The following is a 22,962-nucleotide window of genomic DNA, read 5'->3' as shown; positions in this document are numbered from 1 at the left end:
CTCAAGTTAAATTGTATTTCTTGTTCTATTTTAGATGTGTATTCTGCCTGTAGTAATCTAAGTTCCCTTTTAATACTCTCATCTCCTGGTTTTTTGTTTAATTCTTTTTCTTTTTTCTTTATTTCCTCCAGTAGTCCTGCTTTTTTCCTTTCATTATCCTTTCTTAAAATCGCATTTTGTTTTATAAAATATCCCCTGATGACCGCTTTACTAGCGTCCCAGATTGATCTTACATCGCTATTTTGCTTGTTATTTAATTCAAAATACTCTTTCAGGGTTTTCCTAGCACCCTCTACAATTTTTTCGTCTTTCAGGAGGGATTCGTTTCCACCTCCAAATCCCTGTTGTCCATTCTGGTTTTATTTTCAACAGAACCGGATTGTGGTCGGAGATTGTTTTGGGCAGAATTTTTACCTCTTCAATCCTTCTTAACATTTCTTTTGAAATCCAAATGGCATCGATTCTGCTAGCTGATTTATTAGGTTCAGAGAAGTAGGTATATTCTCTCTCCGTTTTGTGTTTATATCTCCAGGTGTCTACTAGTTCCATATTCTCCCCCATTTTAGAAAAGGTCGTCGGCAATTTCCCTTGGTTCTTTTTCCCTCCCGATCTATCTAAATGTGGGTCTGGTACCCCGTTTAGATCTCCCATTAGTATTATTTTGTATTCTAAATACTCCATCAGCAACGTTTCTATTTTCTTATAAAATGCGGCTTTTCTTATGTTAGGTGCATATATTCCTACTATTACATTTTTTTCTCCTTGGTTCGTGATTTTTATTATCAGTATTCTTCCTTTGGGGTCTGAAAATAATAAATCTGGTTCTAGATTAGGTCTAACATAGATCACTACTCCTCTTCTTCTTTTTTTTTGATCAGCAGCTATAAATTCTTTTCCTAGCTTGGGGTTAATCAAAACTCTCTTATGATCTTTTGTTACATGTGTCTCCTGTAGGCAGACCACGTCATTCTTTTGCTTTTTCAGTATATATTCTATTTTGTTTCTTTTTTTCTTATCATTTAATCCATTAACATTCCAAGACAAAAGTTTTAACTTCATCTTTATTTATATAGATTAAAAAAAGAAAAAAAAATAATCAAGCTTTTATTTGCAGTGACTTTATATTCTGGTGTTGTTTCAGATGTTATGTTTCTTACTTTTTTAAACTCTTCTTCCTTTTGGATCAATGGTTTGTTTTTATTTGTTTTTCCTTATTCACTGTCCAAGCTACGGTCTGAGTTTATACCTTTTGTTTGTACATTTTTTTGGCTGGATTCTTTTTCTCCTAAATATTTTTCGCCCCCAAGCTCGCCTCTGTATGTTCTGTGGAATTTTTTTGCATCGTCCACTGTTTCTAATCTTCTCCTTTTTCCTTTAAAATTGAAGGAAATTCCTTCAGGGAACTCCCATTTGTAAAATATTGACTTTGCATTTAGGGCTTTTGTTAGGAATTGGTAACCTTCTCTCTTTTTAAGCAGGCGGGGCGGAATTTCTTTTAAAATTATAATTTCTTCTCCTTGTATTTTGAAAGTGATATTTTAAATGTATTTTAATATTTGATGGAAGCCGCCCAGAGTGGCTGGGGAGACCCAGCCAGATGCGCGGGGTACAAATAATAAATTATTATTACATTACAGCACACCAGGTGCTTGACCATGACATGTCAGCAGTAGGACAAATGGGGAACAAGTGCACTTTTGAGTAGCATACTGCTTGTTGACGTTACACCATACTTTGTTTTTAACTGTGGTTTATTGTGATATGTGAACTTGCCCAGTGTATTCAGCAGGTCAGTGTACAATAACCAATTCCTTACTATTCTGCTGTACTGGTGAGGTAGAATTACACAAATGTGGCTGTTGAACATGTCACTTTGAATGCATAGCAGTTTGTGGGCATATGTTCTGGAACCCAGATTTCTTGTTGTTTGATCATGTGAACTGACTTAAAACCTGATATCAGTGGTTGGTAACAATAATGGTTGGTAACAATAACTATAGCTGTAATACTGATAATGTAATCTTGCATGAGTAGCCAATGCAAGCAACAGAGAAGGAATAGGCCTCTAAGCTTTATTTTTCATGTAACCAACTAGAGACATGACAAATAACTTATAGGAACTCGCAACTGATGCTCAAGAACATTAATCTCCATATCATTAAAGTTACCCCTGACAGTTAGGTCCAGTCGCGGACAACTGGGGTTGCGGCTCTCATTTCGTTCAATAGGCCGAGGAAGCTGGCGTTTCTCTGCAGACAGCTTCTGGGTCATGTGGTGTCTTCTACTTTGTCTTGTATTTCTTGTGTTGACAAAGGTTTGTTATTTTTATAGAAGTCTATTGTAGTTCAGTTCAGACCTTGTTGTATAATCTAGGAAGATTATAAAGAAAACAAAATACAGTAGTAACTCATTTCTGAGTGGGGAGTACTCTTTTGTTTCATTTATTGTGTTACCACTGTTAAGGAGATTTTAAACCCTAGTTCTACTTTTTAATGAGGTTTCTCTTTAGATGAGGATAATGCTGCTTCTGTCTAACATTCTGTGTCTTTCCTTCACTCAAATGCAAAGTAAAACGTGGAATGTATTTCTACAAGAGAAGATGCTGTGACTTTTTGTCTAGGAGCACTTTTATCTCAAATCCTGCCTGACATTATATGTAAAACAGCACATTTCCATCTTTTTGATTTTTTATAAATTGGGGGGGGGGGAATAGAAAAAAGAAGAAGACATGATATTTGTAGTGCTGTTCATTTCAGCTTTATGTTTGTTAATGTTAGAATGAGTTGTGTTAATTCCTGAATGAATGCTTAACTAGCTGAGTGACAATGCTCTACTTACAGAGTACTTTTTCTCTGTAAAGGTAAAGGGACCCCTGACCGTTAGGTCCAGTCACGGACGACCTTGGGGTTGCGGCGCTCATCTCGCTTTACTGGCCGAGGGAGCTGGCGTACAGCTTCCGGGTCATGTGGCAAGCATGACTAAGCCGCTTCTGGCGAACCAGAGCAGCGCATGGAAACGCCGTTTACCTTCCCACCAGAGCGGTACCTATTTGTCTACTTGCACTTTGTGCTTTCGAACTGCAAGGTTGGCAGGAGCAGGGACCGAGCAAGAGGAGCTCAACCCATTGCAGGGATTCGAACCGCTAACCTTCTGATCGGCAAGCCCTAGGCTGTGTGGTTTAACCCACAGCGCCACCTGCGTCCCTGTAGGAGAGTACAAATAAGTATCTCAACTAATGCTGCATTTATGCATAACATGGCTAGGAAACTGCATAAACCTTTGATCTCCAGTGACTTGCGGGCTTCTGGGGTTTCTTTCAGATTTTATAAAAGGCTTGCTTTTCTCTCTCTGCCCAGGTTTATTCAGTTCAATAAGCTGGGCAATGTGCCAAGAGTTTTGTACTGTCAGACTAGTGAATAAAGTACAAATGAGCATCTCTGTAAAATTCTTAATGGTGTAGACTCCAGCAAAGCATAAACAGAAGAGGAACGAAGTAAGGTTAAAACAATGCTGACTCCTAATCGTTCGCTGTTGTTAGGCATCTTTACTTTCACTATGTAAGCAGACTCCAAGAAAAGGCAATAAATTTTTGGTTTGAAAACAACCATACTTACAAAAGAGAAGAAGAAAAAAGACCAGAAACATCTTGTCCTTGCAGGATAATTGAGTGTATATTTTGTTGTGCTGCTTTTAATTGTATACTGACCTGAGTGTTGCTACAGAAAGGTGAGAAGGGAACAAATCATAAATAAAGTTTAGGGCACTTTCCAGGTCAGTCCAACAATACCTGCCTTTCTGGATCCAACCAATGAACCCTCTAGGCCAGCACTGTCTCTTGGAGTAGCTAGCTGTGTGCTCCTGGGAAACACACAGCATGGTATGGTGATAAGCATCCTGTGCCAATTTGTCTTCAGCAACTGGTAATTGGAGGTATACCGCCTTCAAATATGGAACAGCGCCTTTAGCTGTCATGTTTAAAAATCTATTCACACAAATCCACAGAGGACATACCTCATCTTTTTAAAAAGCTGTCTAAGCTACTGATTACTACTGCACCTTCCAGCAGTGCATTCCACATAATGTGCTGAATGAATAAATTGTTTGGGCAAGAACCTTCTCCTGATCAATTTTACTGAATGACTTGAGCATACCGTAATATATTCTCTTGAAAGAATACCTGCTGTCAGTACTGGTCATAATTTCTTTTTATAAATCTTTATGGGACACGGGTGACGCTGTGGGTTAAACCACAAAGCCTAGGGCTTGCCTATCAGAAGGTTGGTGGTTCGAATCCCTGCGACAGGGTGAGCTCCCGTTGCTCGGTCCCTGCTCCTGCCAACCTAGCAGTTCAAAAGCACGTCAAAGTGCAAGTAGATAAATAGGTACCGCTCTGGCAGAAAGGTAAATGGCGTTTCCGTCCACTGCTCTGGTTCGCCAGAAGCAGCTTCGTCATGCTGGCCACATGACCTGGAAGCTGTACGCCGGCTCCCTCGGCCAGTAAAGCGAGATGAGTGCCACAACCCCAGAGTCATCCGCGACTGGATCTAATGGTCAGGGGTCGCTTTACCTATGGTACTTGCTTAGGGCTGCATGGAGACTTTCACTGTATCCAGGATTTTTTAAAATTCTGTGAATGGTTTCAGGCTGAGTGGTAGGGCAGGGGAGGGGCAGTTAAAATTCATTTGCTGCATATCAGCTCATTCAAAATGGCCTTACAACAGGTTCTGGGATAGGAGAACCCCCCACCCTTCAGACTTGTTTTCTTTAGTCTTGCAATCAAAGCAAAGTAGAAGTTATAGATTCATCTTTTAATGCAGCCTTAATTAAAGTTCAGATTTGAGCAATGAACTAATGGGATTGGCTTGGCTCCAAACACATAGATTCAAGCTAGAAAGAAGGAAGTTGCAGGTGAATCTCTTACGGTAAAATGAATTGCAGGATCGCAAGGAAGGGAGGACTCAACACCTTTCCAACCTTGCCATGTGACAGGTCACATAGGATCTCAATTCTCTCAGATGTTTGTAACTGTAGGGTAAGAAAAGATGCATTTCTCCTAGTTGTAGTTTGAAATTCTACTACAGTAGTATTTCAGGGTACGTGTACTTTTTCCGTTACTGAGAATGCACACACTGAGAGTTATACCTTGTGACTATTACGCGATTAATGCTTTGGGGACCGATTTTAGCGACGAAAAAGGGTTAGATAATGATGTGGGATTTAGTTGACTACAGCCCAATGTTTGCAGACAGCCACACCAATTTTTAAAATGCTAAACTCTCAAATTTATATTCAAAACTAGCTGGCCCGGCCACGCGTTGCTGTGGCTGATTTTGTGAAATGGGAAAGGGAGGTGCAGTGCAAAAGTGGAAGTGTATGCTTACCGACACATTTTCTTGTGAAGTTGAGGATGCGTGGTTTCCTTACCAGCTCTGCAGATGCTTTGGGCGCCGCCATAAATGGCGGTCATTTCATTTCTGGGTGTTCAGACTCTCCTCTCAGTGGAGACGGAGGCCCGGAAATGACCGAAGTTTTTTTTGCGGCTGACTCCGCAGGCACTATGGCCGTCTTGTTAGTGGAGGCATCGTCGGAAACTGCTTCTTATCCGGCTGGCTCTACAGCCGCTACTGCCGCCGCCGCCAATGACGGTAAGTTTCGTTTCCGCCTGCCCTGGCTGTTTTGTAAGTGGAGGCGGCATCGGAAACTTGAAAGGTTTGAGAGTGCCGTTTCCGCTCATCCTGAATCTGTAGGTGGCTGAGGTAACACCGCAGATGGCGGAAGCGACGTTTTGTCTCACTTTTCCTCCCCACCCGATGGAGCCATGGCCACCAACCGCACAAACGGTTGTTCCTGCCTGTGTGGGTCTACAGCTGCCGCCGGAGACAGCAGCGGCGTTTGTGAGCGGCGTGCCCCGCGGCGTTTGTGAGCGGCGTGCCCCGCGGCGTTTGTGAGCGGCGTGCCCCTCTATTGGCTGGAGGTAGTGACGTAGTAACAGGAGGAGGAGGGGTTTGAGATGTTTTTAGTGTGATGCTGCGTTCCATCCACTGGAGGGTGCTGTGTTTTTTGGCACAAAATCCAATTTTTACCTGGGTTAGGTGTATTATTTTTGCAATCTAACTACGTAAGATCCTTCCCATATGCCCATGGAACGTTGTGTCCAAATTTGAAGTAAATCGGTCAAGTGGTTACAGAGAAAGGTGGTACAGCACAAACACCCACCTTTTATGATTTTATATGTATAGATAGTTGGGAACAGCATTTAATTGCTCTGAACACAAATTTGAGTTGCTTTTCTGTTTCAATATAATGGTAATATAGTAGAATAAAATGACCCTTCAAAGTTGGAAGTGACTGTTCTAAGTCTTTGGAAGGGTTTAGGGGATACATGGATTACTAATTTGTGTTCAGAGTTGGTTATTCCCTTCCCTAGGAGCTTTATGCTGCATCAGAAAATGAGGAATTATTGACTTAATGTATCCTGTTCAAGTAATCTTTCTGCATATGACTTAACTTTAGTTATAAAATTTATTTGCTTCTTTTAATACAGATTGGGTTGATGAAATCTCACATGCTTCAGTTTAAGTATTTAGTTTCACAGTATACAGAACCCTTATTCTTTCTGGATAGCAAATACAGATCCACAATATCATTTTGTTAGTATTGGTGGTTATATTGATGCAGAGTGTACCCATCCATGTTCAGTGAGGATGAAGTTGTTTTCTCTCTCAAAGCAGGATTTTTGTATCCAGTGTAATCTCTAGTTCCTTTCCCCTTTAAGGAGGGCTAGTTAATAAGGCCCATAGGCCATCCTGCTAACCAAAGATTTAATCATGATACAGTGGTACTTCGGGTTAATAACTTAATTTGTTCTGGAGGTCCTTTCTTAACCTGAAACTGTTCTTAACCTGAGGTACCACTTTAGCTAATGGGGCCTCCCGCCGCCGCACAATTTCTGTTATCCTGAAGCAAAGTTCTTAACCCGAGGAACTATTTCTAGGTTAGCGGAGTCCGTAACCTGAAGCGTCTGTAATCCGAGGTACCACTGTACGTAGCTCTGAGCCCAGTTGTCATATGGTGACAGTATAGGACAGTGAAAGTGTAACCCTGAGCAATAGTACTGTATCTGCTTCCACCCAAAGGAATGTTGTGACCTCTTCGTCCACAGACAAATATATGTTCCACTTCCCATGCAACCTCTGCTTCCTGCGCTGCTTTCCTATTCTCCAAACAGCACCAGGAGTCTGGACCCTTTCCCTTTATTTTTATTTTATTTTAACTATTGTACCATTCAGTTCCACAACATTTTAAATCTCTTCATAGATCTCCAGCATCTATATCACTTAATGAAACAATTCTATATAGACCAAATCCCAATTTTCTGTAACATTCACTGCAGTAATCTGTGTTTGCACACTTGCTGTGTTTGTAACTTCTGTCTGTGTAGGTCCTAAGGGACTTAGGTGGCATAAAGCTTGTGAGTAGTTAAAGTGGGGGAAAATTCTTTAGAAGCAGCCATATTTATGCAATACAGCAGATGCTTAAAGAGTTTAATGCAAAAATGGGAGGCATTTATTGTATATGTACAAAAATATTGTAAACAAGTAGAAACATTGGCAGGCTTTGACCAAACACTTGCAAGTAGTTAAAATAAGATAAAGTTTATGGAAGGAAATTTGAACTGAAACAATAAAAACTGATGGTAGGTAATTAGGATAAAATAATAAGGATAAGAAAAAAGAGGTTTAAGTATAATTATGCAGAAAATATATGTATGTTCAATGAACCAGGAAAGGAAATGGAGGGGAGTCGAGGTTAAAGAGAACCTCCGAAAATGTTTTTTATTTTTTTATTTTAGTTCTTATACTTCATGTTGGATATTTTGTATTTCTCATTTTTTAAGATGGAAAATAATTATTGAAGTTGAAATTGTAAAACCAATAAAAATTTATTTACAAAAAAGGAGTTTAATGCATAAGTAATTCGTTTTTAACACGTGAACAACACAATAGTCTAAGAGAATATTAGACATTTCTGGTTTGCAAACTGTAGAGTCAGCCAGTCCAAATGTTCCTCTAATGTGCCAGGGTGCTGGATATTGCAAAGTTGCTTCCTTGCAGACAGCTTTGGTCCCAAAGCAACAAGACAACTACAGTAAATGACACTTTTATAATTTATAACTTGAAGGGCATAGCCCTGCAGTCACCATACAAATATAACAGTGACAGATACACAATAACTAATTTCTCATCCTCCTGTTAATTCCCAATATATATATAAAATTTGAATTTACCATATGAAAGGACACAAGGACACAGAAATATTATTCAGCTCCCCAACAGAAAAAGCTTTCAGTTCCCCTCTCCTAGCTTTCTGCTGAGTGACTTTGACTTAATGGGCTAACCAAGCCAGCCATTGGGGGTTATGCAATTGAGGAAGAAGCCTTTGCTTTACTTAGACAATTGCAATAGAGTGTTTTCTCTGAACAGTTAGCCAAAACTGGGAACAGTAACATAATTGAAGAAATCAGTACATTTTCCTCATACACAATAAATAGGTTGTGTGTGTGAACACATATGTGTGTGAAGATATTCATTTTCTCTATGCATGTTTATAATTTTTAAAAAATATTTTCTTCTCTTTCAAGTCTGTGCAGAAGCATTCAACCCAGATGAAGAAGAGGAAGACACAGAACCAAGGGTAAGGGAGAATGAACAAATCCTATCTGATTTTTGCACAGATTAATGGGACAGATACTGTTGCTTCTGCAGTAAGCAGTTCTGTGTGTGCTACCTGCCTTCCTTATAACATGGATCTGTGGGTTTACAAAGTGAAGTCATAAGTGATGCAGCAACACTTTGTTCTGTAGGGCATTGCAGCTGTGTTACAGATTGAACAGCAAAGGGTTTTCACGATTGTACTTGAAGGCCTTTCATCTGTGAGACTTTGATCATACTACTTGTGGTAGCATATAAAAATTAGTAAAACTGATACCCAGATTTCCTCACCTCTCTTCAATGCCTCTTCGTAGAAGTGGGATGCATTACTTTTTCAAGAATTTGACTAATAGTAGGAGATACCTATCATCCCCTCTAAAAACTATAAAAAGCAGAAACATTTGTTTTATACCATTTTTAAAAGTATTTATAGGCTTGTTTAGGATTTCTTTTGCAGTTATTTTTAGAGAATGCTCAATATTACTTAACAAACTGTTCATACTCTTACAAATTCTTATCTTTCATGGGATAAGTCCATATACTTTCAAATAGGGAAAACATCTCTAGAGCAAATATAGTTACACTTATAAACAAGCATACCCTTTCACTCATTTTCTCAAGTTATTTAAAGTTTTTTAAAATGATTAACAAGCTAGATAGCAATGGGAAAACTTGTTCCTTAGCACAGGTATTTTCAGAGTACTCTCCAACAAACATAGAGCATGAAATTCACTGAGGTGCACTTAATGCTATCCATGTAATGGGATACCAAACAAAGATGTTTTATGTGAACAGAAAGATAGTTCCACTTGTACACGGGAACCCTGCCAAATTCTCCCATTTTATTCATTCCAGAAGATTCTTTGACACTTGGATGAGTTTGGGGTTTTTGGGCGGGGGTGGTGGTCCACATGTTTGTATTGGGAAGCCCTGTTCCACAAGTGGAGTTTTCACATAGCCATCTATCGATCCAATTTGATACTTATTTCTGTACACGTGTTTGAATTTTCACTGTTCATATTTAAAGTAAGATGGTATATTCTAAATTTAAGCTGGGTTATTCTCCTATAATTCTTTCCCTTTGTTATGTTTTGCAGATAGTAAATCCCAAAACAGATGAGCAGAGATGCAGATTGCAAGAAGCATGCAAAGATATCCTCATCTTCAAAAATCTAGATCAGGTAGCATTGCTTTTGCTGTGTTTACTACGTTTATTTGATGTCTTATCTTGTTAGTTCTTTGCAACATAATCATAGTTGACTCAGAGCTTCACCTTGTTTTTCCTCTTCAAGAGCAGCATATTCACAAGAATTCTTGCGCCTTTGTCATTAGGTGAATGACCTTGGCAATAGCTATAAGCCTAGTGCTTCACGTTGGTCCCACTTGGGGAAGTACCTGCCTCAGCCACCCCAGTGTCTCTTTTTCTCTTGCTGTGCATTCTGTTGCCTTGTCTATTGTCAGTATTTGAAAGGAGGAGTGTGTAGCTGGTGTTCTGGAAAGCTGGACCTTTCTACAGTAACTCCAAATGCCTCTGCTCACTTACTTTGGTAAGAGCTGCTACCCCTGGGCCCAGCTCAGACTCTCACTGAAGGTCAGTATCAGTCCTTCCTTGGCAAGTGAGATTGGGAAGAGGAAGAATCACTTTTCAGGCATTGTTCATTCTATTGTTGCTGCTAGAAACTTGTACTTTCATCTGGTAGAAGTAGGTGTACTATAAAATTGGTTTATTACTTATTCCACAAAACTTGGCACAGTGGAGCCATTTCAGCACATCTATCAGCAGCATTGCCAATGGTCTTTTTTGCTATAATTTCAAGCTACAGTGGTACCTCTGGTTATGAGCTTAATTCGTTCTGGAGGTCTGTTCTTAACCTGAAACCATTCTTAACCTGAGGTACCACTTTAGCTAAGGGGGCCTCTCGCCGCCACCCTGCCACCGTCGCGTGATTTCTGTTCTCATCCTGGGGCAAAGTTCTTAACCTGAGGTACTATTTCCGGGTTAGCGGAGTCTGTAACCTGAAGTGTTTGTAACCTGAAGTACCACTGTACTGCCAGCCACCCTAAAAATTCAACTCTGAGGTTTAGCAAACTGCTCAAACTCTGTTATACTTTTTGACATTTTTAAATAGTTGGTCTCCTAGCAGGTAGTAACCACTCTGGTGCTGTAGTCTTAAGAGGTATTGTCCACGAAGCTGTAAGAAAACTTTTGAAAACGATCCTCTGGCTTTAACCTGACAATGCAGAGAATCAGCCTGAACTCAACTAGTGTTAACTGCTCTTCTCTTACCCATCAAATACAGTACGGTATTTTTTTCAGTCTTCAGTTAGTATATGACTGTTCATGCTTTTCCGCTTAGAGCAGAAGCGGGAAACTTTGGCCCTTTAGATATTTGCTGAACTACAACTCCCATCAGTCCTTGCAGGCATGGCCAATGGTCAGGGATGATGGGAGTTACAGTTCAGCAACATCTGGAGAATGAAAGATCCCCCACACCTGCTATAGATTAGTTAGAAAGAAAGAAAAAAATAGAATGCCACAGCCCTATCCCTGTGCCTGTTTACTCAGAAGTAAGCCCCTTGAGTCCAGTAGACTTAATACATAGAACTTCACCAAGAAACCAAGTATATGAGAACATGGCCCTTGTCCCTTCCAACTCTACAACTCTATAATTCTATGTCAGATCAGACCAAAGGTCTATTTAGTCCATCTTACTCTTGCCCACAGTTGCCCACAAAGTGGGCTTGTAGGTGCCATGCTGCCTCACAGCATAGTGGTTCCATGGCTAATAGCAGTTGGTTCAATCTTTGGGGCCAATTTCACATTTTGTGAAAGTGAATTATGATGTCCTTTGTTTTATGTCTTGAGCCTACTGCTAATTAATTCCACTGGAAGTTCTAGTTTATGGCAGAGAGAGAAATATGATCTCTTTCTTCTTTCTGAACACTTTCTGAACACTTTCTGAACACTGTCATCTAAGGGAATTTACAAATACTGAATATAAATTACCGGTAACTAAGGAACTCCCAGAGTTTTTAATGGATAGGATAATAGGACACTAATTGAAAAGAATAAAAAAGCAAATCAATCCTTAGGTTAAAGCACTCCAATCAAGTGACGAAATTACTATGCAAACCAGCTAATTTTTGCTAGTCAATTACTGATGCATTATACTGTCACAAAACATTCTTTCAGTTAGCCTTTTGGAGAAAATATTTGCTACTCTGCACACATCAGGCAACCAAAGAAGGATATTTATGCCTAGGATAAACAGTGAACAAAGCTGAAGCTCTTGCAAAGCGTTGATGCTCATCCAGTGCATCTGCTAACAAATAACCTTAAAAGGCATCAGGAAAGTGATGTTTATGGTAGTATTTAAGTTGTCATTTGTAGTGGTGTCTTCAGTGACATAAATAAGAAAAGGAAAGAGTTGAAGTAGCTGTTTTAAAAGTTTTTTAAAGATTTATGATCTGTTCTTCCCTAGTATTCTCTTCCTGTTTTCTCTGCCTGTGAGAGGGATTTTGACCTATCCCTCTTTCTTCAGTCTGAGAATGATAGAGCGATGAAGAGATTCTCCCCCTGTGCTCTCAGTGATGCACCACAGGCTACAAAAAAAGGAATGTTCTATAACACCAGTGATTTTCCATCAGTGCCATAACACTCAAATTAATAAAAAAAACCAATGTTTGCTTTGCTCTGTTACATGGGGACCCACTTTTTTTGCAACATCCTGACAGTCCTTGAAGAGAGTGTAAGGAAGCTATGACCGCAGTCAGTATAAAACCTGATACTTGGGCAGGTTATGAAAGGTTGGCCTGTGCTACTTATAGAGGCAGTCCAGGATCAGCAAGTGTCAGTGAGCGGTGAAAGGTTAGAATTCAGTAAGGTAGCAAACCCTTCTGTAGGTATTCTTTGGAATGGTGCAGTGATACAAGGTGAAAACATAGTTTCCTGTTTCAAGGTTAGCATGCCATGGCAGCTTTTTTTCTGTTTCACCATTCCAAAATGAAGAATCCAGGCGGCATCTGTTTATCTCTCCGTCATTTTGTGCAAACACAGAGTTCAATCCACTCTTAATTGCCATTTATGTTTGGATAATATATTGCCCTGGCAGAAATTCAGTCTTGGTCTAGGATGTTCTTCACCATTTCTTGCCACTCTGTTCTATGATGCACCCAAGAAGAATGATTGTCATTCTAGCTTCAACTTTGTGAAACAGCTTTTTAACCTAACTGGAACAAGCTGTCTTTGAATTCAATAGCCTTAATTGTGCTGAACTTCTTATAAGTGTAGCCATAATTTCAAGGTTATTCATAAATTACATGTGACTGCTCTTTATTCATTAAATTCTAACAAGGGGAATTCATAGTCAGGTGTTTGCAGAAGTGAGGCTGAGCGAAGGGAGGCAAGTTAGCTCTCACCAGAGGCTGTATTTATGGTGCTGTCAGATTTCTTCTCCCTTCCTGAGCAGCAGAATGCCTGAGTGGTAGTTTTGCTGGGAGAAGGAACAAGAAATAGTACTGCCTGGGGCACACTCCTTCACCTGTTGAAAATGTTGGGCTGATGTGTCTTTGCAAGTCTTAATCATGGAAGTCAGAAACCAAACCAAGTGTACTGGTGGTTGGAACAAACCTACCCAAGCTGTTCCATAATTTAGGAGTGCCATATTATTGAGCTTTTTTTTTTGCAAAACCGCAAAGAAATTGGGTGTTTTAGAGCTATTTTTGAGGAATATTGGAAAAAACGACACTGCTGACAGCGGTTGCCATATGTCCAGACATTTAGCCGATTTCCGCCCGGAACACTGTTTTTGACTGCAGTATTCCGGGTCTGTCCGGGAAACTCCAGACGTATGGCAACCCTACATAATTAAGCGGTTCTACTAGTTAGCTGAGAGTATGGATGTGTACTCTGGAGAATCCAACAAAAGCTGTGGCCAGATTGGGATTTAGGTTTGGAACTGCCTGGTGGTCAATAGGCAACGTTGCAAGCTTGTAAAAATAAAGAATTCAAACAGGAAGCTGCTGTCTTGGCTCCTCCCCACAACTTCCTCCTTTGGTTTTTTACTTTGTGTCACAGAAAGTGGTTGTTTCTTCCTGAAACTTCTGTTATTCTTTCATGCTGACTATTTCCTTGTTTCTTCTACCTCTTGTTGAATTTCTCTCTGTTTAGCCTCATTGTTGGTTCTTCTCAGCGCTCCTTCCAGCGCTCTGGTCTTTTCCCACTCATTTTTTAAAGGCAGTTCAGTTGTTGGTTTCCTTATCTACAAGCTCTTCAGACTCTTTATTTCATTTTTGCTGCTTTTAGTTAGCCTCCTTCCCCAACCTTCTTCCAGCCTTTTTCTCAGTACAGTTAAAGCTTTTCAAACCACTAGACCTTAGCTCAGTGGGAGGCTAGCCAGTTTCTCTGCATTTTTTGCGAACGATCAAGACACAGAAGAAATCCACACGTTCCTGCGAGGAACAAATTGCAGCAGCAAAATTAGAGCCCAAAGGAACTAGACATGATTACACTAGCTCTGCTTCTGCTCAAGTTTTAGCTCTAGCTGCCACCCAGTAGCAGTATTTACCACTTTCAGCTCAGTTATGGCGGATCTTCCCAGTTTGCTAGCCTCTCCTTCTCCCTCTTGGTGGGGGGGGGGAGCCACATCAGATCCTTCTGCAATTATTAGGGGGATGACTGTACCTCTGCTTTGGTTTAGGAGCACTCACAAGGCAAAGAGAGGCAGGCAACATAATTTATTCCTGGTGAAGGATAGCATGCAGTTCACCAGTTAGATCACTTAACAGGAAAGCTCTTCCTCAGCTGAACTTAGAGAAATTTCCTCATTCCCTGGAAAACCCCTCTTAGAGTCAAGTTGTTCATGCAGTTTGGTCTAACATGAATCAAATGTTTCAGCATCATTACATAACTATCAAGAAGCAGGCTCTGCTTCAGAATACAGCATTATTAATTCCTGAATTTCATCCAGAGCTCCTGCACCACCTTAAGGAGGCTCTACTGGTCTATCTACGGTAGCTACAGAAGTAGTTTTTCCCTCAATACGCTCTTAGTCTCCAAATCTTCTTCATCAACAATCTTTATCTGCTGTCCCTGCTCCTCCCTCCAGCTCCAACAGGCAGTCTAGAACAGGGGTAGGCAACCTAAGGCCCGGGGGCCAGATGCGGTCCAATCGCCTTCTCAATCCAGCCCATGGACAGTCCGGGAATCAGTGTGTTTTTACATCAAGTAGAATCCGTCCTTTTATTTAAAATGCATCTCTGGGTTATTTGTGGGGCATAGGAATTCGTTCACCCCCCCCCCCAATATAGTCTGGCCCACCACATGGTCTGAGGGACGGTGGACCAGCCCATGGCTGAAAAAGGTTGCTGACCCCTGGTCTAGAATGTGACCTTCACACAGGGCTCCTCACTCCCAACCCAGGGTTTCTGCTGCCCCTACACTTGAGGATAGGGGGACACAGTGCCTGCCCAGGCACTTTGCTTCCCCTGAAGACCTTGACTCCGTCATCTGCCAGAGGGTGATGGTGGTGATGATGAATGGAGTGATGAATCAGAAGTAGAGGAGTTTATTCTCTTGTGCAAACCTATGGAAGCCCTTGAGATATTCATTCCATCCTTTGACCCAGCTTGATTCGCCCCATCTGTTTGCCAGCTATTAGAAAGTATGATTATAGAGGTGTTGTAAAACCTTTTGAAACCTTTATTTCTCTAGGTTTTCTTTGTTTTGTTAATAGGTTGCTTAGCTACTATCTGCATCCTTTTAATGGTGATTCAGAAACGCTGCATGCACCGGGAATCCTGGTATGATGAAAGCCCTAGAACCTCCTTTGATAGGATTTGAACAGGGAGGAGCAACCTTTTGTCTGAATGTCAGCTCCCCAAACTGCTGTAGTTTGAAACCTTTTCAAATCCCACCCCCTCTTCTCACTGAAGGTGGTCCAGAGTTTGTTTTGTGGTTCTTCGGCAGCTCTGAGATAATCCCTTGTGCTTTCAAAATGTTTACTGTAGCACTTTCAGCTTTAATCATTCAAAAAGCAGCAATACTGCAAACAAGCTACAACTGAGAACTGAGTTCACATGTGTCAGTATCAAACAAAATTTAGACTTATAATAGTATAGACTTGGGTGTATGTGTAACAGTGAACTGCTTGGGGGGGCCTTCAGGCTGAAAAGTGTTGTTAGTCACTAAACAGCACTTGCTAGAAGAAAGGAAAATATGTGTTGTTAAGTAAGCTGGTCAACACTAAGATAATAAAAGATATATTTGCAGGCTCACTGCCTAGCAAGCATCATTCAAAGTTGAAAAGTTACATTAGGACATAAACAGATTTGCTTCTGCAGGTTAATGATAAGAAATATTTTGTGTCCTATTTGAGGAATAAGATGACAACTTCGAGAACATAAAATGTAATATAAAATTGGTCTCAGTGTCATCACAGTATTTTAATTATGTACAGTCAAACACTTTTGCAAGTTGCAAATGGATGATTATGTTTCTCACATGAATTAAATAAAATTATGGGTTGAAAATGTAGGTTCTTACAACTGTTTCATGTCTGTGATAGAAATAATAATTGCATTGATTTTAATCTGATTTTTTCCATAGAGATGCTTTATTTTTACTTAACTATTTTTGTAATTGTTTGGCAAGTGCTATTTCATTTTGTAATGCACAATATTGTGAAGTACTTCCAGATAACAGCTACTAAATGAAAGTTATATTGCTCTGGGGTCTTTTTTCAGTTAAGGGAATCCCTTCCTCTGAATCACAAATCCTTTCAGTAATGTCCTCATTCCCACTTCTTTCTTGCTACTCAGAGCTGATTAAAATGTGTAGGAATTATTTATTTCAATTTATGAATTGCTTCCTATCTTAAAGTGATCCAACTGTAAAAACATCAACAATTAAAACAATATATAAAAACAATGGGTTCTAGCCAACTGTCTACCATGAGTGCACTGGAATTTCTCCTCCCTCTCTGCTCCCTGTGCAACCCCCAAGCCATCTGCAAATTGGCTTCAGGAGCTCCCAAAGCAGTTCTTTTTTTTGGGGGGGGGGGGACAGTTTCGTTGCACTCACAAAAGTAGTCCTGCATGTGCAATGATTTAGTTGGATACAACCCAGTTAAAACAATTTCAGAATCAATACAGGTACAAGCTGTGATAAAAACATACCGGTACTCTGTGTTAATGAAGTCCACCATCTAGGCTTTCATTCTTTTCTGTGTGCTATTTACACTATAATGTTTGAAACAGGTTTTTGTAACATAGCATTTGCATTTTTCTGGCTTTGTCTATTGAGACTTACTCCCATTTAATAATAAAGTATTTAGTGTGCAAGTGCTTTGATTACTTCACTTCTTATCCTCCCTTGTGTGTTGCAAAGTGAGTGAAAATACAGGTGGCAACATGCTCTGTTCCTGGCCCTCACACATGTCAGCAGAGCACACATAAGTCTGTTCTGCCCCGCTCTGCCCCTGTGCTGCCCTCTTCTGGGTCCAAAAGGACCTTGCGTTGGTGATCGCGTGAAAAATGGTCACCGCATGTACTTATATATAAGAACTGCATTAGTACAAGTGCCTCAAGTTGGTTGCTTGCTTGATCCCCACAACAAATGTTTAAAATAAGTGTCTGCTTTCAGAGTTAAATAGTTGGATTACTTCATGAGATAGATTTTTCCCACATAGAGATAGCTGCCATGTTGGAAAGTGCAAATAACCTTTAATATGTAAAATACAGCTTGAATTTTTCCAAGAAGCCATTATTTACAATGGCTACTTGACTTTTCTCCTCACATGGAACATGGGATTGTAGGCACAAACAGGACGATTTGGGGCATAAAAATAAGCCAATGTATTCACCCAAGCATTATTGTCCTTTCAGGAGCAACTATCACAGGTTCTTGATGCCATGTTTGAAATGAAAGTTCAACCTCAGGATCATGTAATCGACCAAGGAGATGACGGAGACAACTTTTATGTAATTGAACGGTAAGATGCTAAAGCATTGCTTTATTATGGGTTTAGGACTTGGTTTTTTATCTGAGTAGAAAATGGTATTCTGAAATGTAAGTGCCTTGCTAGGAAATGGAATTTTCTAAGCAGGGTGCATACTGGAGATGAGGGTTCTACAAACATGATATGGTTGAAAGCACACATGATACCTGGATAATACTTCAGCCTTCATTTTATGGCTCATTCATTAATTGTCAATGGCAGATGCAGTCAAAAGATCCCTTTGAGTGTAGGTGTACAAAATGTGCATTACATTAGCACATTACTCATAGGATTCATAATGCTTCTAATGTAAAACGCCAGCAACTTCAATTGTGCATAGCCTGATTCTTCATTGAAGCTTTGGGGCAGTTGTCTTGTCCGAGTTATAGTAACTCTTAAGTTGATTTTGTACATTATCTCTTTAACTATGTTGACATTATCGCCAAGTAAGAAGAATGGTCTTTTTGTGAAGCTTGTGCGTTAGTCATGAAATATGTTTATATCATTTTTGAAGTGTCTAAAACTGTCATGTAATGTTCCCTCTTAAATATTATTATCCTGACAGTTTTACTGATGAACACCTACTTAATTCTTCTACAGATAATAGTGAAATATGAACATTTATGGTTTCCTGTGGAATGAGGATGATAATAAGATTGATGAACCAATGGATAAATGGTTCTTAAGAGCTCAGTTCAGCTACAGTCTTAGGATGGCACAATATTTTTAACAGGGACTTGTATATGCATTATCTATTTATTCATTTCTGTAGGTGTGTGTGTGTGTGTGTGTGTGTGTGTGTATCTTCAAATGAATCTTCAAGTGTATTACAGCACAAATCAAAGATACAATAAAATGTTTAAAGTTTAAAATGTTAAAAGGGAGGATCTGAAATCTAAAAAAGAACACACAAGAATTTCACATAGAAAAAAGAACTATTTAATAAGATATTTGAAAGATTGAATAAGATATTTGAAACAACTTTGAAGATGTATCTCTTTGGAGTTTTGCAGATAAAAATGTACTGTATTTTTCCGTGTATAATATGCCCCCATGTATAAGATGACCCCTATTTTTTTGAACCCCAAATTAAGAAATCGGACCAGAGCCTGAATGCAAGCCAAGGCCGCACATGCCAGAGCTTGAACCCCTGTGCTTTCACCATCAGTGTATAAGACGACCCCCATTTTTTGACTAAATACATTTTTAGCAAAAAACATCGTCTTATACATGGAAAAAATACGGTAGTTTTGAAAAAATGAGTTCTAGTAACTGGATTGAATCAGCTGGAATGATATTAACTTGTCCTTTAGTATGACCCATCAATCTGAAATACTGCTTGGCTAGTTCACATGCTATTGGGTTTTAGAATTTGTTCCATGTAGAGATTTGCTTTTTGTATCATAAGTATACAGTGTCTATGCATACCACACTAAACCATAGTTCAATGCAACATGCACAAGTGGAAAGAAGTCACAGTGAGCCTTGGCTTTCTTCCCCTTGCATGACCAGAAGGAGGAGCTCATAAGCTTTTGCTTCAATGTTTGATTATTCACAGCTTGCCAGTCATTTGGAACTGAAACGGTGGCTAACCTTAATTAACTATGGTTAGTTTTAATTAAACAGGCTGTTGCTTGAGGCTTCAGTGGCACGGAGTACCTTCCATCAACTTCAGATTGTGGCCCAGCTGCACTCCTATCTGGACAGGCATAGCCTAACTACTGTTGTCTCTGCTCTCTTGCTAAATTATGGTTGAGCATGATGTACAAATGTAATCAGTGATATATTTAAGACATGTTTGTGAAGAGCCAATTTGTGTATTGTTCTCCAGTGATGACAACTTTCACGTGTTTCCTTTTCTTGCATTTTGCTGAAAATGTGTGAAAATTTAACTTTGTTATGAAGGGAAAACGTTGCATACTCATACTCTCATAGAATAAAAATTGTGTGCAAAATGTAACCAGTTGGTATTGTTTAGCTTGTCACTTACGCCATAGGGTGAGTGCCTTTTAAAGTAGAGCTCTCCCCAAATGTTAATGTCTTTAGCATTAAAGCTTCAGCAATTAGCATAAGGCAATTTTGTAGTATCAAAGTTGTATCCAACATTAGTTGTGCACAGACATCACTAACTTTAGTGCATTAATTTCAGTGTGTCTGCTCCAAGTTGAACTTAGTTGGATAGCATGCTTTCTTCCCTCTAATCTACAGTTTAATTAATACATAGACATCAACAATCCTTATTTGGAGTTGTGAGAGTTGAACGCTAATATCTGTATTATCCAGTAGCAGCCACACTGAACTAGACCAGCTATAAAACTGTTGTAGGTATCTTGGAAGTTGCAACATGGCTTCAACTCAAGTTGAAAGTTGGACACTGCTGTTCTAAAATAAAGTTTTAGTTAATAAATAAACTCTGACAACTTCATGCTCATTTAAGCCTAAAACCCTTTGAAGACACAAAATCCTCTAGGGGCCCAGTAGTAACATTGCTCCTTTTGTAGCGATAGATCATAATTCTTTCTGTGCTAATGTATTTTATTAGGATAGCATGGTACCTTGGGGAACAGGTCAGATTTAAGGTTGTCAAATTACAAAATGTTCTTCAGTATATTTCAATACATTGTAACAGCTTCTCTCTCTCTCTCTCTCTCTCTCTCTCTCTCTCTCTGTGTGTGTGTGTGTGTGTGTGTGTGTAAGCCTGGCAGTTGGAGTGATAGTGGGATATAAATAATTGGTTCCCAGTGCAGGTTTTTTCCGAATGGTACATACAGAGTTTGACAAAACTAGACTGGCACTTGAGATAAAGAGAACACCAGATCATAATTAGTAGTATTTTGAATGATTAAGTAGCTGGAAAATTAACCATTAGGGGTCAAAATTAAGTCTCATGGACTGCAGTCATTTGAGTAGAGGGTAATTTGCTTAGGGTAGTTTTCAGTTTTTATCAGAAATTTCTCTAGTAGCATAGATTGTGATCTAATTTGGCATATCTATTTTATTTCAAAAAACCAAAAGCTTTGAAACTGCCATTTGCAGTTGGCATTCATACTTAGAGTTTATGAAACAGAAGCATTTCCATGAAAAAATTTAGTCTCTACATCACTGATAGACGCTGAGATATGTTAACATATTCCTTCTAAGGCATCTATCACTATCCCATCTCAACTGTTCACTTAATGTGTGCATTCTGAGCAAGTAATTTTTTTATTTTCTTAAATTTCCTCATCTGTAAAACAGAAATAATAGTGACCCACTTCAAAATATTATTCCGAGAGCAGTAAATAAAAAACATACAATATTTTGCAAATTATAAATATATATAGCACTTGCAAGAGAAAAGGAATTCCAAGTAAAGACCTAACACAGTGAATAGGAAATAGCCAAGTTATTTTGAGGGCAGACCAGGATACATGTTGGCAGGGTATATTCTCTCCAAACAACAGAGGAGAGATTCGGAAACCATCTTATTTTATTCCTTGCTTGTGTTCTTGCCAAAGTTGAGTTTTTTTAGCAGTGTTATATTTGGTCTAATGCCCATGATGTTTGTTTTCCCATCATTCTAGGGGATTGTATGATATTTTTGTAACACGAGATGGCCAAACTCGCTGTGTTGGCCGCTACGATAATCATGGCAGTTTTGGGGAACTGGCGTTGATGTACAACACTCCTAGAGCTGCGACAATTGTTGCCACAACAGAAGGATCCCTTTGGGGATTGGTAAGTTTGGGGCGTGGTGGGAAAATTACTCACATTTTGTTTGTTGTACTATTATAGGCATTATGTTTATGAGATGTTGTCCCCCTCCAATGGCTTTATGCTATTCCTGGTTTTGGCAGGGCTTGCTATCTATTATTTTCAAAATTGTGTATATTAGATCTACTGTAGCCTTGGCTGTTTAGTAGTTCTGAGAACTCACTTTCAGTACGAAAGGCTCTCTGTACCAGACAGTCACTTCCTTGTGAGAGATTTTACGTTATTGGTGGACTGTTTTCTAAACACCAGTCCTTTTCTTTACCACATAAAGTGGACTGGGAACTGACAGTACTGACTGCTGGCTAATTCATTTAATTTCATCTCACTGAGCTCATTTGCCTTTCCAACGAAAATTACCTAAGGCAGCATGTAAAGAACAAGATGGCTGATATTGCTTAAGGGAGTATTTGGTAGTCTTGGTTCCATGCCTAGTGGGAAATGTTTTTATTTTTATTTTTTCTGCTCACACTTATCCATGTCATATTGCAAACAGCTTTTGAAAGCCTCATTTTCCAAAGTTATTTGCCATGCAGCACCAGGAACTGCTGTTCAAGAAACGAAAGCCAGAGTCCCCTTGGCATGTCAAACTAGACATGCAATTATTTAGATCCTGCAAGTATTAAATATACCAGTTATTTGGTTCCAGTGAACAACTGCCTCTCTTGCACATCGGCTTTGGTATACCTACATATGGAGTTGGAAAATGGCTTTATAGATTCTCTTCCCCCCAAGAGGGGAGTACAAAGAGGTCCTGAAGCGTGGTTCCCAAAGCTGACTGAGAGCATTGCTGCTTTTTCTGGGATACACTTACAAAACGAGCAACTTCCTTTCTAGCACTAATCTGCAGCTGCTAATTTGGGATCACTTCATAGTTGCCTGCAATAATTTGCCTTGGTTGCTCTGATGTCATAGAACCCTTTGAAGTGTCATGGGTTATGTGTATGTATGCTGTATCTACCAAACTTCATGGCAACTAGTATTAAGTCCGTCTGATAAGGGTGGCTTTGATCAAACACTGTACACCACTAAGCAGTTGCATCCTCCATTGTGGGCTTGGTCATTTGCCATCACTTTCCCTGCTGTTAGTTGGAAATGACCATCTAAGTAATTGATACTAAATATGTTATACCATGTGGATTAGAGGAGGGCAAAACAAAAAGTAGCATTTTATTCCAGATACTTTATCAGATGCATGATGTTACTTGTGAATCCCTTTTTAAAAACGACTGAGCAAAATGTTGAAGAGAAATGAAAACAGCTTCATTGCCCATGCCCTCGACATGTTTTTTTCTTGGACGTAAACTAGGTCTCTCCTTGATTATCTACATTGCTTTCAGCTTCCCAGAGATTCTCCTTCCCATGTCTCTTTCCTTTCTCGAAATGCTGCCATCATGTTGGAGCAGCTTTCTCAATTACCTTACTTTGTCTCACAGCTGCTTATTAGGCCCTGGGGGCATTCTTGAATGACAGGCTCTCCCCACCACTGCCATACACTAGAGAAA

At 39.6% G+C, this 22,962-nt stretch overlaps 1 protein-coding gene across 1 annotated transcript in view; it reads left to right on the top strand.

Annotated features, from left to right (window-relative positions):
* PRKAR2A (protein kinase cAMP-dependent type II regulatory subunit alpha) overlaps nucleotides 1-22,962 on the top strand; it is an 80,436-nt gene that overhangs the window by 46,028 nt on the left and 11,446 nt on the right. The window contains exons 3-6 of the mRNA XM_033141348.1: nucleotides 8,642-8,694; nucleotides 9,809-9,892; nucleotides 17,595-17,701; nucleotides 21,271-21,424. Coding sequence (XP_032997239.1) covers nucleotides 8,642-8,694; nucleotides 9,809-9,892; nucleotides 17,595-17,701; nucleotides 21,271-21,424 — 398 coding nt within the window. The remainder of the gene's footprint in view (nucleotides 1-8,641; nucleotides 8,695-9,808; nucleotides 9,893-17,594; nucleotides 17,702-21,270; nucleotides 21,425-22,962) is intronic.

The sequence above is a fragment of the Lacerta agilis genome, chromosome 2, assembly GCF_009819535.1.
Source record: "Lacerta agilis isolate rLacAgi1 chromosome 2, rLacAgi1.pri, whole genome shotgun sequence".
Lineage (NCBI taxonomy): Eukaryota > Metazoa > Chordata > Lepidosauria > Squamata > Lacertidae > Lacerta > Lacerta agilis.
The sequence above is the reverse complement of the archived record's forward strand: the minus strand, read 5'-3'. Positions and strand labels throughout refer to the sequence as shown.